Below are 16,456 nucleotides of genomic sequence, written 5' to 3'. Positions count from 1 at the left end.
GTCTTGGCTCCATTGAGGGAGGCGGGAGCAGAGGACCTGGAAGCAGAGGGGGGTCCTGAGTGGGGCCGGGGGGCCCTGGGGGGCCCGGGGGCCCAGGGGTCCCATCCCATTACCTGCCGACGCGGCGCCAGAGCAAGTACCCGGCGGCCCCCAGCAGCCCCAGCCCCAGCAGCGTCCCCAAGACGACGCCAGCGACGGCCCCGCTGCCGAGACCTGGGGGGAGATGGAGGGGCGCCCCGCCGGGGGGGCCGCGGCTGCTGGTGTCCTGGTGTCCGTCCCCATCCCCTCACCCCCCCGCCCACTCCTGCCGCCCCCGGGCCCCCCGGGGCCCACTCACCCTCCTCCTGCAGCAGCAGCACGGCGGCCTCGGCGGCGCGGCCCAGGGCGGGGTTGGTGGCCCGGCAGCGGTACTCGCCGGCCTGGCCGGGGTCCCCGAAGTCGAGGCGCAGGCGGCTGCCGGCGGCCAGGCTGGCGTTGCCGCGGGCCCAGGCGAAGCGGGGGGGGGGCGCGGCGGCGGCGGCGCAATGCAGCTCCAGGCGGGAGCCCAGCCGCACCCACAGGGGACCCCGCGGGGTGACGGTGACGCCGTCAGGGCCATCTGCGGGCGGAGGGGTGAGGGGATGGGGACAGCGTGGGGCCGGGACAGGGACAGTACGGGACACGTGGGGATGGGGACGGACACCGGGACACGGGGTGGTTATGGCGTGGGGGACAGGACAGGGGTGGGACGTGGGGATGGGGACCGACACCGGGACACGGGGGTGGTTATGGCGTGGGGGACAGGACAGGGGTGTGATGTGGGGATGGGGACAGACACGGGGACGACACATGGGACGCAGGAACCAGCATGGTGTGGTGGACGTGGGGACAGGGATGTTGTAGGGACTCACAGAGCACGGTGACATTGACGACGTCACTGCGGTTGGTGCTGATGGCGTTGCTGACCTGGCACGTGTAGGCACCGGCGTCACCCCGCCGCGCCGGCCGCACCGTCAGCGTGCGGTTGTCCGGGGACAGGGACAGGCGGCCGCCGGCCGACACCGGCGCCTCGTCGCGCAGCCAGGCCACCATCTCGGTGCCGGGGGGGCTATGGCAGGTCAGGGTGACGGTGTCATTCTCCGCCAGCGTCACGTTGTCCGGCGTCACCACCGGCTGCGCCAGCAGCTCTGCGAGCAGACACGCACGGGGAGGTCATCAGGGGGTCCCGGCTCACGCGGTGCCCTCACACCCGCTCCCCCACGGCTCCCCCTCGCTGCGCAGCGCGGTGGCGGGGATGGTGGCATCAGCGGGGGCGGTGGCGCCGGCGTCCCTGGCTACTCACCCCAGACCCGCAGCTCGAGCCGGGAGCTGTTCCGGCCGTGGCCACTGTGAGGGTTCAGGGCCTGGCAGACGTAGCCCCCCGTGTGCGCCAGGGACAGGCGGTCAAGGACCCAGGCGGCCCCAGGGTGCCGCGTTTCCCCAAAAAACCAGGTGTAGTGGGGGGCCGGGACGGCGGCGGCAGCGCAGGTCAGCGTCAGGGGGGACCCGGCCGGCAGGTCGAGGGGCCCCGCTGGGGTGACGGTGACAGTGTCGGGACCGTCTGCGGGGAGAGGGGTCAGAGGCGGCACAGGGAACCGGAGGGGACAGGGGGACGGCGCGGGGACTGACGCGGGGACGGGGACGGCACGGGGTCATGCAGATGAGGATGACGACAGCGCTGGGGACATGTGGACAGAGAAACAGCACGGGGGGACGTGGGGAGGGGCGTGGGGATGGTGTGGGGCACGTGGGGACAGAGGCGGCGCAGGGTCGCGGGGCTGGGGATGACAACGGTGCTGGGAGACACAGGGACAGCAAGGGGACGTGGGGACGGCTGTGGGGAGGGCGCTGGAGACAGCGTGGGCGACGTGCGGACGAGCGTGGCACAGGGTTGTGGGGACGGGGCTGACGACGGTGCTGGGGACATGGGGATGGAGACAGGAACAGCGCAGGGGCAAGGGGACGGAGACAGCGTCGACGCTGGGGACGTGGGAATGAAGGTGAGGCCAGCACTGGGGATGTGGGCACAGACACAAGGACGGCGCTCGGGACACGGCGACACGGGGCGGCGGCACAGGGGACATGGGGACGGACATGGGATGGGTGCTGGGGACACAGGGCGGCGGCACAGGGAACATGGGGACAGACATGGGATGGGTTCTGGGGACACAGCGGCAGCACAGGGAACATGGGGACGGACATGGGATCGGCGCTGGGGACACGGCGGTGGCACAGGGGACATGGGGACAGACATGGGATCGGTGCTGGGGACACGGCGGCAGTGCAGGGGACATGGGGACAGACATGGGATCGGCGCTGGGGACACGGGGCGGCACAGGGGACATGGGGACAGACATGGGATCGGCGCTGGGGACACGGCGGCAGCGCAGGGGACATGGGGACAGACATGGGATCGGCGCTGGGGACACGGCGGCAGCGCAGGGGACATGGGGACAGACATGGGATCGGTGCTGGGGACATGGCGGCGGCGCAGGGGACATGGCAACAGACATGGGATCGGCGCTGGGGACACGGGGCAGCACAGGGGACATGGGGACAGACATGGGATCGGCGCTGGGGACACGGGGCGGCACAGGGGACATGGGGACAGACATGGGATCGGCGCTGGGGACACGGGGCGGCACAGGGGACATGGGGACAGACATGGGATCGGCGCTGGGGACACGGGGCGGCACAGGGGACATGGGGACAGACATGGGATCGGCGCTGGGGACACGGGGCGGCACAGGGGACATGGGGACAGACATGGGATCGGCGCTGGGGACTCGGGGCGGCACAGGGGACATGGGGACAGACATGGGATCGGCGCTGGGGACACGGGGCGGCACAGGGGACATGGGGACAGACATGGGATCGGCGCTGGGGACACGGGGCGGCACAGGGGACATGGGGACAGACATGGGATCGGCGCTGGGGACACGGGGCGGCACAGGGGACATGGGGACAGACATGGGATCGGCGCTGGGGACTCGGGGCGGCACAGGGGACATGGGGACAGACATGGGATCGGCGCTGGGGACACGGGGCGGCACAGGGGACATGGGGACAGACATGGGATCGGCGCTGGGGACTCGGGGCGGCACAGGGGACATGGGGACAGACATGGGATCGGCGCTGGGGACACGGCGGCAGCACAGGGGACATGGGGACAGACATGGGATGGGCGCTGGGGACACGGGGCGGCGCTGGGGACACGGCAGCGGCACAGGGGACATGGGGACAGACATGGGGCCAGCATGGCGGACGCCGTGGACACTCACAGACGACGGTGACGGTGGCGTTGTCGCTGCGGTTGGTGCTGATGGCGTTGCTGACCTGGCACGCGTAAGCACCAGCGTCACCCCGCCGCGCCGGCCGCACCGTCAGCGTGCGGTTGTCCGGGGACAGGGACAGGCGGCCGCCGGCCGACACCGGCGCCTCGTCGCGCAGCCAGGCCACCATCTCGGTGCCGGGGGGGCTATGGCAGGTCAGGGTGACGGTGTCGTTCTCCGCCAGCGTCACGTTGTCCGGCGTCACCGCTGGCTGCGTCAGCGGGACTGTGCGGGGGACAGATAGTGTCACTCAGGCCTGAGGACGCCGTGGGGACGGAAAGAGGAACGTACGGGTCGGGATAAGGCCGGCGCTGCCCTGCGTGGGGACAGGGACAGCAGCGGGGTTCCCCAGGGCCCCCCAGGTCCGGCTGCTCCCCACTCGCCGCGTCACCCTGCTCCTGTCCCCACACCCCCACCCAAACCCCCCGGGAGGGCAGGCTTCGTCCCATGCCCCACACGGAAGCCCCAGGGCTTGTCCCCGCCTGCCACCGCGGGGGCTCCCCCATCACGACGCCCCAGGGGGACGCCCGCAGCCCCCCGCCGCGGTGGCCCCCAGACCCCCAGACCCCCAGCCCGGGGCAGCACAGGAAGGCGGAAGCGCAGCCGCTGGTTAATGATTCACTGGGTGCTGCCGGCGGGGGGGTCAGGACGGGGACAGCGACGCCTCCGGCACCCCGAAACGGCGCAGCAAGCAGGGGCGCAGCGCGGCGAAAGGCCGCCGGGCGTGACGCGGCCCCCGCCCTCCCCGTGCTCTTTGCTCGGGGGTTTTGGTGCTCGCCGGTGCAGGACGGTGACCAAGAGGACGGACGACGGACGGACGGACGGACGAGCGGCAGGTTGCCCCGGAATGGGCGCCGGCAGGCGGCGGGGACTCACCGTGGACGAGCAGGCTGACGCTGGCGGTGGCCACGGCGGGGTGCCGCACGGCCACCGTGTAGGCGCCGGTGTCGTCCGGGCGCAGCCGGCTGATGCGCAGGGAGCAGTCGGCGGTGCCCGTCTCCCGCCCGGTGTACGCCGGCCCGTCCTGCTGCCCCAGCTCTGGCTGCTTGAAGTAGATGAAGATCTCGAAGGCCACGTCCGCGGTGGGCGCCCGGTGCCAGGAGCAGGACACGACCCCGCCGGGCACCGGCTCCAGCGTGAAGGTGACGTCCCCGCCGGCCCGGGCAGCCTCGGGGTCCTGGCGGATGGCAAAGCCGGGGGCCTGGCCCCGTGCTGGTGGGGGGCAGGAGAGCAGGAGGGTGGCTGCGGGGGGAGCAGGTGATGTCAGCGGCGGGGGACGCGTCCCCCAGGCGGGGTGGGGATGGACCCCTGAGGCTGGAGGGGACCCGGCCCAAAATGGACCTCCAGCGGGCCCCAGGACAGAGGGGACCCCCGAAGGACCCCGAGGAGACTACCCTTGGAGTAGCCAAGCGAGGCCCCAGGGGAGACCACGGGAGACGGAGGGGACCCCCGGAGGGGCCCGTGGCACCCCGCCGCCCCCACCTGCCAGGACAGCTGTGCTCCAGGGGCTGCGCTGGGGACCCGGCGCTCGCTGGCCCATGGCAGCTCGCCCGGGCGCTCCGCTGCGGTGGCCGTGCCCAGTGAGAGGGAGGGGACGGCCCGGCCCTCCCTGGGGGACGGGCTTCCCCAAGCCAACCCCGTGGTGGCACCGGGGCCGGGACCCACCAGCGTCACCGCGGCAGGGAGCCCGGGGTGCCCCGGCACAGCTGCAGCCCCCCTGCAGGGAACGGAGGCCCCCCGGGGGGCACTGCTGGGACCAGGGCTTTGGGGTGAAAGAGGCAGGAGCTGGTGACAGGCACATGGAGGCTGCCATCGGGGTGCCCCAACGGCCCCCCCAAGCTGGGGCCTGCGACGGGGGTGTCCCTAAAGGCTGCGAGGGAGATGGGGATGGCGTGGGGACACAGGGACGGGGATGGACATGGGGACAGAGACGAGGCCAGCATGAGGACATGAGGACAGGGATAGGCATAGGGACAGCATAGACAACGTGGGAATGGACGGGGGGACAGACACAGGGATGGCACGGGGGACAAAGGGATGGGCATGGGGATAGGACCGGGGCTATGGGGACAGAGATGAGCACAGCGTGGGGACAGAGGTGGACACGGGGAGGGTGTGGGGACCTGGAGACAGCACAGGGCACATGTGCACAGACATGGGGACGGGTACGGGCGTGGGGACAGCACAGAGGGCACAGGGACGGCAAGCAGAGACGGAAACGGACAGATAGGGACGGCTGTGGGGAAGGGGGCACCGTCAGCTCGGGGGGCTGGGGAGGTCTAGGGGCAGGAACAGGGGGCTCGGGTCCCAGGGAGGCTCCTGGGGCTGCTGTGGGGGTCCTGGTGCCACTGTCCCTCACCTGCCACCAGCAGCCACCCCCAAAACCCACCCCCCATCCCACCGTGCCCAGACACCAGAGTCCCCTTCCCACTCACCCCAGGGAAGGTGCACCCCAGCCCCCCCACCCCCAAACCTGGGGGGGGCCCTGCCAAAACCCCAGGGTGGGTTTTGGGGTGAGCCCCAGGGTCTTCCAGGGCAGGGCTGGGGAGGCCAGAGCCCCTGAAGCGAGCCCAGACTCTTTGGGGGGCGGGCGCCCCACGTCAGGGCCAGAACCCGTTTTTGGGGGCATCGGGTGCTGGTGAGGGCGCGGCGGGCGGGTGCCCCGCCAATGCCCTCCAGGTGCTTCCCGGCAGCACCGCCCCATGCCGGGGGGGTCACGGGTGGCAGCGGGGGATAAAGGCACGGTGGGGGGCCTCTCCCGGGCAAAATGGCTCCGTGGCTGCTGCTGCTGCTGCTGTTGCTGCTGGGGGTCCCCGCTGCCCCCCAGCCTCCCCAGAGCTTCCAGGGGTGGGAGGTGCCCCCCGGCATCACCCCGCCTCAGCGATACCCCCCCCGAAGTCTGGGGGTGCTCACAGCATCGGCAGCCTGTCAGCCACCCATGGACGGTCGTGTGCCTGCGACAGAAAGGGTGAGGGAGTGCTGGCGGGGGGGCGCGGGGGTTTTGGGGGACCCCTCTGCCTGCCTCTGACCCTCTCTGCCCCCCCAGGGTCCTCTCGCCTCCCCAGGAGCCGCCGGCGGAGACGGTGCCCCCCCCGCTGCCGCCCACGTGCTCCCACCAAGGGGCTCTCCCTGCCCCTCTAGGGTCCCCCGGACCTGCGCGGACCCCGGACCTGCGCGGGCCCCCCGACGGCATGGGACACCACCTTTCGCCCTCCTGACCCCTTGGCCTCCCCGACCCCTACAAACCCCCTCTGCCCCCCAGTGCCCACCCGGGCCCCCAGAGTCCCCCTACGAACCCCCGGCCCCCTCTAACCCCGGAACCCCCCCTTTAGCCCCCCCACCCGACTCTCCCCAGACCACCCCTGTGGCCCCCCCGTAAACCCTTGTTAGATTCCCCCGCCCCCCCCGACAGCCCTGTGTCCCCCCCCGACCCCCTTTACGCCCCCGAACGCCCTGTGACACACACCGCCCCCCCCCACCCCCCGAACCCCCCTTAACGGCCCCCTCTGACCGCCGAGGCCGCCCTTGAGCCCGCAGACTCTGGGGGGTCAGGGGTCAGGGGTCAGGGGTCGCGCCCCGCCCCGCCCCGCCCCGCCCCAATAAACGCCTGAGCAAAGCGCCGACTCCGCCGCGCCGGGTCAGGGGTCGCGACCCCGCGGGGCCTCGCCGGGCTCGGGGCGCATGCGCGCCTGCGGGGCCGGTGGCGGTTGCCAGGGCGACGTGCGCGGCGCACGGCGGCGATTGGGCGTCGCGCGTCACGTGCCCGGAAGAGGCGGGGCGGGGCGGTGGAACGCAGGTGGGAGAAAGCCCGGGGCGGGGGGACCCCGAAATTGGGGGGGGGGGGGGAGGGACCCCCGAAACGGGGGCGGGGGGCGAATCGGGGAGCGAAACACGCCAACGCGGGGGAGGGGCCGGTGCGCCAGGCCTGAAACGGGGACGCTGTGACCGGGGAGTCACGAGCCCGGGGTCGGCCGCGCACCCCATGGCCGCCGCACGGTCACCCAGACACCGCCCTGTGCCCCGCAGCAGCCCCGCGGCTGCCCCGCGGCCGCCCGGCGACTGCTGAGGCATGTGCCAGTGCCCCGCATCCACCCCACGGCCGCCCAGGCACGCCCCCGTGCCCCGCTGCTGCCCCACAGCGGGCCCACAGCCACCCCACGGCCACCCGGGCTTGTCCCCGTGCCCTTGGCCCCAGTCCGGGGTCGCACGGGGACATCCCTGTCCCCGTCCCCCCTGCCCCAGTGTTCCTGGCCCGTCCCCATCCCCCCTGCCCCACTGCCTTGCTCAACCCTGGCCGGCCCCTGCCCCAGACACCCCCGGGCCCCCAGCCCCTGCCTCCTGCTCCCCCGGGGGTGGGGTTGCAGCTTTACAAGGGGGTGCCAGCACCCCGCAGCCCTTCCTCGTCCCCTCTGCCCGACTTGTTCGGCCCGTCCAGCCCCAGACACCTCCCTGGGGCCCCCCAGAACCAGCCCCCACAAGTCCCACGTCCTTTGCTCCTCCTTGGGGTGGAACCACCGGCTTATAATGGGACATTGGCACCCTGTAGCTGATCCTCGCCACCCTTGGCCCCATCATTAACCCTCGTCCCCCATAACCCTTCCTCGCCGCAGCACCCTGCCCGACCCCTGCCAGCCCAGCCCCGGCCACCTCCCGGGGCCCCCTGTGCCAGCCCCCTGGCCTCCCGCTCCTCCCAGGTGCAGAGGGGCTGGTTCATAAGGGGTACGGGCACCCCCTGACCCTCCCGCCCTGGCAGCATGGACGCCCGGCCGCTCTTCCAGTCGCTGCAGGCGCTGGCGGAGGACAACGCCTCCTTCTTCCAGCGGAGCGGCACCGAGAGCGGCCGCCGCTTCGCCGCCGCCTTTGCCGCGCTGCGGGAGCACGGCCGGCGCCTGGAGCCGGCCCTGCGGCACTTCGCCCGCCTCTACCACCGCTTCGACCTGGACGAGGCCACACCGGGCAATGGCTACCGCAGCCTGGTGCAGACGGCGTGCTGCTGCCTGGCCCACGCCGTCCACAAGAGCCGCTACGTGGCTGCCCACCGCCGCAGCGTCTTCTTCCGCGCCGGGCACAACGTGGCCGAGCTGGAGGCCTACTGCGCCGCGCTGGCCCAGCTGCGCGCCCTGCTCTGCCTGGCTCAGCGCATGCTGGCCCACAACCGCCCCGGCTGCCTCTTCCCGCCCGAGGAGGATGGCCTGAGCGAGCTGGTGCTGCGTGAGTACAGCACCATGCACAACGGCTGCTTCTACGGCCGCTGCCTCGGCTTCCAGGTGACAGGGGCATGGGGACACAGGGCCGGGTTGGTGTGGGGACACCAGGGCGGCTTTGCATAGGGCTTTGGGTCTGCGGGGCACGGGGACATGGGGGTATGGGGGTGGGTTTGCATGGGGACGCGGGGACAGTTTTGTGCGGGCACATAGGGACAGGTTGGCACAGGGACGTGGGGACACAGGGACAAGCTTGCGTGGGGCCTTGGGCTTGTGGGGGGCAGGGACGTGGGGACACGGCGCGTTGGAGGCGGGGGACGCGCGGGGACGCGGCGTTGTGCTCACATGGTGCCTGGGGCTGCAGGCGTGCTGGGACGGGGGACACGGTGACGTGGGGACACATCCCCGGGGACTGCGTTTGGACAGGGCTGGGGTTACAGGCGTGCCGGGACGCAGGGACGTGGGGACACGAGGTGGGTGGCCGCCGGCACACGGTGCCTGGGCTTACAGACACGCAGGCGCAGGGGGTGGCTTCCTGTGGCGCTGGGCTTAGCCAGCCAGCCCACAGGGACACGGGGACATGCCGCGACAGGCGGTGACAGCCGGTGCCATCTCCGCAGTTCGCCCCCTCCATCCGCCCCTTCCTGCAGACCATCGCCATCGGCCTCGTCTCCTTCGGGGAGAACTACAAGCGCAATGACATGGGGCTGGGTGAGTGCCAGGGGCCGGGGGCCGGGGGGACGCGGTCCCAGGTGCCAGCCCGCCCTGTCACCCCCCTGTCGCCCCCAGGGGTGGCAGCCGGGTCCCTCTTCACCAGCGGGAAGTTCGCCATCGACCCCGAGCTGCGGGGGGACGAGTTCGAGCGCCTGACGCAGAACCTGGACGTGCACTTCTGGAAAAGCTTCTGGAACCTGACCGAGACCGAGCTGCTGGCGGTGAGCGAGGGCCGCGGGGAGCCCCCCGGCCCCCCCAGGCGTAACGGCCTGCTGGGGGGCACGGGGGTCCCGCTGCGGGGGGCGTGTTGGGACAGAGGTCTGTCTGCCAGGGGGCCCGGGGGAACCCGAGCCCGCTGACCCCCCTCCCCGCAGTCGGTGGCCAGCATGACGGCCACGCAGGTGGGGGTGTGCCGGGCGCTGACGGTGCCGCCCGAGCCCCTGGAGCTGCCGCTGGCGGCCGACCCCTCGGTCACCGTCACCATCGCGCCGCCCGTGGCCCACACCGGCCCCGGGCCCATCCACATGCGGCTCCTCTCCTACCAGCTGCGCGAGGGGCAGGTGAGGCGCGGGGGCGGCTGCTGGGGGGCACGGGGGGGGGCCTGTGGGGGGGAGTGGGGGTAGCCTGCTATGGAGGGCACGGCGGGAGGGGTGTCCGTGCCAGGGGCGGCACGCTGCGGGGGGATCCCTCTTGGGGGAGCAGGCACCGGGGCTCCCCACAGCGGGCCTCATCCTGCTCCCCCCCCCAGGACAGCGCGGCACTGAGCGCCCTGACGCGTGCCGAGGGGCCGCGGGCGCCGCTGCGGTGGTGGCGGGGGCCCCCCCTGCCCCCCTCGCCCGCCCTGCTGGTGCACTTTCACGGGGGGGGCTTCGTGGCGCAGACCTCCCGCTCCCACGAGCCCTACCTGCGGGGGTGGGCCCGCGAGCTGGGTGCCCCCATCCTCTCCGTCGACTACGCCCTGGCCCCCGAAGCCCCCTTCCCCCGCGCCCTGGAGGAGTGCTTCTACGCCTACTGCTGGGCCCTGCGCAACTGCCGCCTGCTGGGTCAGACCCCGGGGGGCTGCGAGGGGCGGGGGGTGCTGGCGGCCCGCTGTGGGGTCAGCGGGGTGCTGGGGACCCACTATGGGGTCAGCGGCATGCCGGGGGCCTGCTGTGGGGTGGGGGGTGCTGGGGCCCTGCTCCGGGGTCAGTGGCGTCCTGGGGGCCCGCTGTGGGGTGGGGGGTGCTGGGGACCCACTATGGGGTCAGCGGCATGCCGGGGGCCTGCTGTGGGGTGGGGGGTGCTGGGGGCCCGCTATGGGGTCAGCGGGGTGCTGGGGACCCGCTGTGGGGCGGGGGGCACTGGGGCCCTGCTCCGGGGTCAGTGGCGTCCTGGGGGCCCGCTGTGGGGTGGGGGGTGCTGGGGACCCACTGTGGGGCGGGGGGCGCTGGGGACCTGCTCTGGGGTCAGAGGGGTGCTGGGGACCCGCTGTGGGACAGGGATGTGCAGGGGGTGGCTATGGGGCGGGGGTTGTGGGGCTGCTGCAGGGGGGAGCAGGACGGGGGAGCCTCCGGCCGTGGGGCAGAACCCCCCCAGCACCCCACCGCGGCCATCGACAACACCCCACCCGCACCGCCGACGCCCCGGGGACCCCCGCGCCACGGCCGCCGGGTGACCGCCCTGCGCCCGCGCCGCAGGCTCGACGGCGCAGCGCGTGTGCCTGGCGGGCGACAGCGCGGGCGGCAACCTCTGCCTGACGGTGTCCATGCGGGCGGCCGCCGTGGGGGTGCAGGCGCCCGACGGCATCATGGCGGCCTACCCCGTCACCCTGGTGCAGGCGGCCGCGTCCCCCTCGCGCCTGCTGACGCTGCTGGACCCGCTGCTGCCCCTCAGCGTCCTCTGCAAGTGCCTCAGCGCCTACGCAGGTGGGGGGCCGCGGGGGGCCGCGGCCGCCTGGGGGGCATGGGGCTGGGGGGAGATGGGGGGGACATGGGGGTCGCGGGGAACAAGCGTGTCTGGGGGAGATGGGGGGGGACATGGGGGTCGGGGGAGATGGGGGGGGACATGGGGGTCGCAGGGAACAAGCGTGTCTGGGGGAGATGGGGGGGACATGGGGGTCAGGGGGAACAAGCGTGTCTGGGGGAGATGGGGCTGGGGGGAGATGGGGGGGACATGGGGGTCGGGGGAGATGGGGGGGACATGGGGGTCGCAGGGAACAAGCGTGTCTGGGGGAGATGGGGGGGACATGGGGGTCGCAGGGAACAAGCGTGTCTGGGGGAGATGGGGGGGACATGGGGGTCGGGGGGAACAAGTGTGTCTGGGGGAGATGGGGCTGGGGGGAGATGGGGGGGACATGGGGGTCGCGGGGAACAAGCGTGTCTGGGGGAGATGGGGGGACATGGGGGTCAGGGGGAACAAGCGTGTCTGGGGGAGACGGGGCTGTGGGACACCGGGGGGGGGGGAGATGGGGGCACACAGGGGTGGGGGCAGCCCTTGGGTGCGCTGTATCTCCCCCCACCCCGGCAGGGCTGCTGGGGCCGGTTGGAGACCCCCTGCCCCCCCAGGGACGGAGGGGGAGGGGGAGGCCGAGCCCCCCGCCCTGGAGACCCTCAGCCCCACGCGGCTGCTGCGCCGCGACACGGCCCTGCTGCTGCGCGACCTCCGCCGGGGAGCGGCCGCCTGGCTGGGGGGGCTCTTCCGCGGGCCCCCCCCCCACCCTGGTATGGCAGGGGAATGGGGGAGCGTGCTGGGGGGCAGTGGGAGGCCATGGGGGCAAACCCTGCCCCGCAGCAGCGGTTTGGGGGACTTGGGGGGGCGTTTAGGGACACCGGGGGCATTTGGGGTCATGGGGAGCGCTGGGGACACGGGGGGGTGTCGGGGGGCCAGGGGGTACACGGGGAGGGGACACAGGGAGGCCGGGGGTGTCTGGGGATGGGGGGGACAGGGGGACACGGGGAGAGGATTTGCGGCCCCCGCCCCACAGAACCGGCGCGCAAGAGCATCTCGGCGGCCGCGGGAGCGCCGCGGCGGGAGGAGCCGCCCCCCGGCTCCCCCCGGGACAGCGAGGGGACCCCCGAGGACGGGGCAGACGCGCTCGAGTACCCGGACGAGTTCCAGCCCCTGCGCAGCCGGGGGCCCCCCGCCCGCTTCGACCTGCCCCCCGCCCCCCTGGCCAGGAACCCCTACATGTCCCCGCTGCTGGCCCCCGACGGCATGCTGGGGGGGCTGCCCCCCGTCCACCTGGTGGTGAGTCCCCCCGAGACCCCTGGCCCCCGCAGCCCCGCTGGGGGGCACGAGGGAGGACACGGGCCCCCCACAGCCAGCCCAGAGGGGGGACAAAGGCCCCCCAGGCCCCGACGTGTCCCCACGGACACCCCCACGAGACTCGCCACCACCCATCCCCCCAATACCCCCCATGCTCCACGGCCCCACGGACACCCTGCTTCCCCCCGGCCCCCCCGGCCCCCCCGTGCCCCCCACCTCCCCCTAACTCCCACGCCCCCGCCCCCAGGCCTGCGCGCTGGACCCGATGCTGGACGACTCGGTGGCGGCGGCTGCGAGCGCTGGGGCGGCCGGTGACGCTGCGGGTGGTGCCTGACCTGCCCCACGGCTTCCTCAGCCTGGGCCCCCTGAGCCCGAGACCCGCCAGGCCACCGCCATCTGCACCCGCCTCATCCGCGACATCCTCCAGCCCCCCAGCGCTTCCCGGGACGGCCGCCGCCGGGGGTCGCTGCTGCTGGGCCCCCGCAGGGACAGCCTGGCCCCACAGGACGGCCTCCGCCGGGGTCTCTGCTGCTGGCCCCCCGCAGGGACAGCCTGGCCCCGCAGGACGGCCCCCGCCGTGGGTCAGTGTTACTGGGGTCTCGCAGGGAGAGCCTGGCCCCACAGGACAGCCCCCGCCGTGCATCAGTGCTGTTGGGGTCTCGCAGGGAGAGCCTGGCCCCACAGGACAGCCCCCGCCGTGGGTCGCTGCTGCCCGGGACATGGCGGGACAGCCTGGCCCCACAAGAAGGTCCCCGCCGCGGGTCCGTGCTGCTGGGGGTGCGACGGGACAGCCTGGCCCCACAAGAAGGTCCCCGCCGTGGGTCACTGCTGCAGGGGGGCCACCGGGAGAGCTTGGTGGCCCATGGTGTGGGGGGCACAGCAAGCCCCGGCTCCCCAGCTGCCCCGACCCCCAGCCTCGGGGCTGCAGCAACCCAGAGCGTGGGAGGTGTGGGGGGCCCTGGAGCTGCCCTGACGCACAGCTCAGTGGCTGCAGCCAGCCCCAGCGTGGGGGGCACGCTGACCCACAGCGATGGCACCACCCTGACCCACAGCTCTACAACTGCAGCGACCTACAGCGATGGGACCGCCCCAACCCACGGCGGCGGCACTGCTCCAGTGACCGGCACTGCTCCGACCCACGGCACCGGGGCTGAAGGCGGCAGCGCTGCCCCGACCCACAGCACTGGGGCCAGCTCAGCCCCTGGCACCAGCGCTGCCCCGACCCACGGCACTGCGACTGGACTGACCCACAGCGCCAGCACCGCCCTGACCCACGGCAACGGCGCCGCACTGACCCCCGCTGACGGCACTGTCCCGACCCACGGCATGAGGGCGGCGCTGACCCACAGCACCGGCACGCCTGACCCACAGGACCGCAGCCTCGCCGGCCCATGGCGCCAGCAGCAGCCCTGCCCCACGGCGCGGGGTCCCTGCCAGCCCCCGAGGCCAGGGGTGCCCCCAGCGCCCCCCGGCGCAGCCGCCCTGTGCTGCGGCGCCCTGGCGGAGGGGGCGGCCCCGGGCCCCCCGACGGCCCCGGCCCTCCCCGGGCGCCCCCCGGACGGCGGCCCAGCGCGGCCCAGCCGGCCGCCCGCCGCCCCAGCGGCCCGCGGGGCGCGAGGTGGGGTCCTGAGCCCCCCGGCTTGGGGGGCCGGGCCCCCGGGTGGAATAAAGACCCGCTGATACCACCGAGGCCCGCGTGCGCCCGCGGGGGAGGGAGGGGGAGGACACGCTGCAACCTGCGGCGGGAGGCGGCGTCTGTGCCCGCGGAGGGATCCTGCGGCAAAGAGTCCCGGCGGCGCCGCCCCGAGATGGGGGCGCGTGGCCGGCGGAGGCGGGGCGAGGCGACGCAAACGGCGTGGGCGTGGGCGTTACAGCCACGCAAAGGGCGTAACACCCACGTAAGAGGCGTAGCCGCCACGCAAACGGCGTAGGACAGGTGGCGGCCGCGGCGCCAGCGGCGCGTGAGCGGGGCGGCGTGTCCCGGCTGCCCCCCCCCCGCCCCCCCCCCCCGATCACCCGGGGCCGAAGCTGCAGCACCGGCTGCCCCACGGCGGGGGGACCCCGCGTTCCCCCTCTAGCCCCCACCCCACGGCCCCCTGCAGTTTCCCCCGTACAGGCGGAGCCCCGGTGCGTTGTGAGGGCACCCCCGTGGGGTCCGTGGGGCGGCCCCGTGGGGCGGACTGGGGGGGAAGTCGGACGGGGCGGGCCCAACCCACGGCCCACGCGAAGGGGTGGGCCCCCCACGCCCCCCCACGCCCCCCCAGGGCTCCGAGGGACACGGGCGTCCCCGCGGAGACACAGGCGTCCGGGGCAACCGCTCCGCCTGCGTGGGGGCCCCGTGCGCGCCCCACCGCCCTCCCGCAGCCCCATGGACTGCCCCGCGCCGTGCCCCACGGCGCGCCCCGTCCTGACACAGCCGCCCCCCGCGCCCCGGTCCTGCCAGGCGCTGCCCCAGGACTGGGGCTCGGGGCTGTGCGACTGCTGGGTCGGCGACGGCATCGGTGAGTGGGGGGACGCGGGGGGCTGCCGGGGGGCGCCCCGCGGCCCGTACCCCGCCGCGGGACGCCCCCTGACCCCTCTCTCCCCAGGGCTGTGGGGCACGGCCTGCCCCTGCCTGCTGGCCTGCCGGCTGGCGCGGGCGGCGGGCGAGAGCGGGCTCCTGCCCTGCCTGCCCGGGGCCATGGTGGGGCTGCGCACCCTCCTGCGCCAGCAGCTCCGGATTCGGGTACGGCCCCGGGCGGAGGTTTGGGGTCCCCCCGCCAGGGCAGGGCGGCTTGAGGGGTCCCTGGAGGAGGAGGGTGGAGGTGGCAGGGTGTGTATGCTCCCCCCTAACCCGGGGCTGGAGGGCTTGGGGCCCCCCGCCGAGGGCGGGCGGGAGTTGGGGGCGCCCTAGGGGAGGTGGGAGGGTTTGGGGTGTCCCCCCCTGCCAAGGGCAGGAGGGATTTGGGGCGTCCAGGGTGGGGACAGAAGGGATTGAGGGGTTCCGGGGAGCAAAGGGTTTGGAGTGTGTTCCCCCCGCCAGGGCAGGAGGGGTTGGGGACGGGGGACAGGGGTCCGGGGCACCCCGAGGGGCCCCGCTGACCCCCGTCCCCCCAGGGCTGCGTGCTGGAGGACTGGGCGGCCGTCTGCTGCTGCTGCCCCTGCGCCGTCTGCCAGATGGCCCGCGAGCTGCGGGTCTCCTGCTGACCCCCGAGCGAGGGGGATCCGCCCCGACAACGGGGCTCTTCCCCCCAAAATGGCAGCGATTCACCCCAAATCAAGGAGCTTCACCTGGGCAGGGCGAGTCCCACCCCAAAAAGGGGTTGATTCACCCCCAAAACGTGGCGTGTTGCTCCCCCCCAGCCCCTGAATAAAACCCCCCGACAGCCCCCCCACCACATCCTGGCTGATTTCAGGGACACACTGGGGGGCAGATGGTGTTTATTAACCCCCCCCAACTGAGGAGGGGCACAAAACAGGGTGCGAGGGCTCCCTCCCAAAATCCCAGAGTGACCCCCCATGGCAAAGGGCTGGAGGCAGCAGCCCCATTCCCCCCCCCCCAATAAATACAGGTCTAAAGATGGGGAGGGCAGCACCGTAACACCCACCCCGAAATAGGGGGCAACACGCTGCCCCCCCATAAATACTGGAGTGTTCTGTGTTGTGAAGTGGGGGGCGTAGCCCCAAATAGGGGTGATGCACTGCCCTCCGCTGACCCAGGGGTGCTCTGTGGGGCAGCCCCTGCCCCACAGAATGCTGGGGTAAGTCGTTGCACCCACCCCCAAAGGACTCGGGGGGGAGGGGCCCGTGTCTCCCTGCAGATACAGGGGTGCTGCACCCCCATCCCCCCCAACAGGAGCGGCCGCGCACGGATGGGGGCTGCAGGCCCCCCATTTCCCCCTGCAAATACTGGGGTGCTGCACACAGCCATGGGGCGCCACCCCCACCCCCCCATGAATCGGGGGG

At 73.6% G+C, this 16,456-nt stretch overlaps 1 protein-coding gene across 1 annotated transcript; it reads left to right on the top strand.

Moving 5' to 3' along the window:
- Positions 1-8,104: 8,104 nt before the first annotated feature.
- On the top strand, positions 8,105-15,697 carry LIPE (lipase E, hormone sensitive type; the record flags this gene model as incomplete). The annotated part of the gene is given in 15 exon segments (XM_082012005.1): positions 8,105-8,617; positions 9,175-9,265; positions 9,344-9,489; positions 9,643-9,828; positions 10,017-10,311; positions 10,945-11,172; positions 11,812-11,967; positions 12,231-12,493; positions 12,759-12,793; positions 12,795-12,880; positions 12,883-12,973; positions 13,057-14,129; positions 14,776-15,012; positions 15,100-15,236; positions 15,608-15,697. Coding segments are annotated over 15 exon segments (3,627 nt in total).
- Positions 15,698-16,456: the final 759 nt, after the last annotated feature.

The sequence above is a fragment of the Phaethon aethereus genome (assembly GCF_964289735.1).
Source record: "Phaethon aethereus genome assembly, chromosome: 30".
Lineage (NCBI taxonomy): Eukaryota > Metazoa > Chordata > Aves > Phaethontiformes > Phaethontidae > Phaethon > Phaethon aethereus.
The sequence above is the reverse complement of the archived record's forward strand: the minus strand, read 5'-3'. Positions and strand labels throughout refer to the sequence as shown.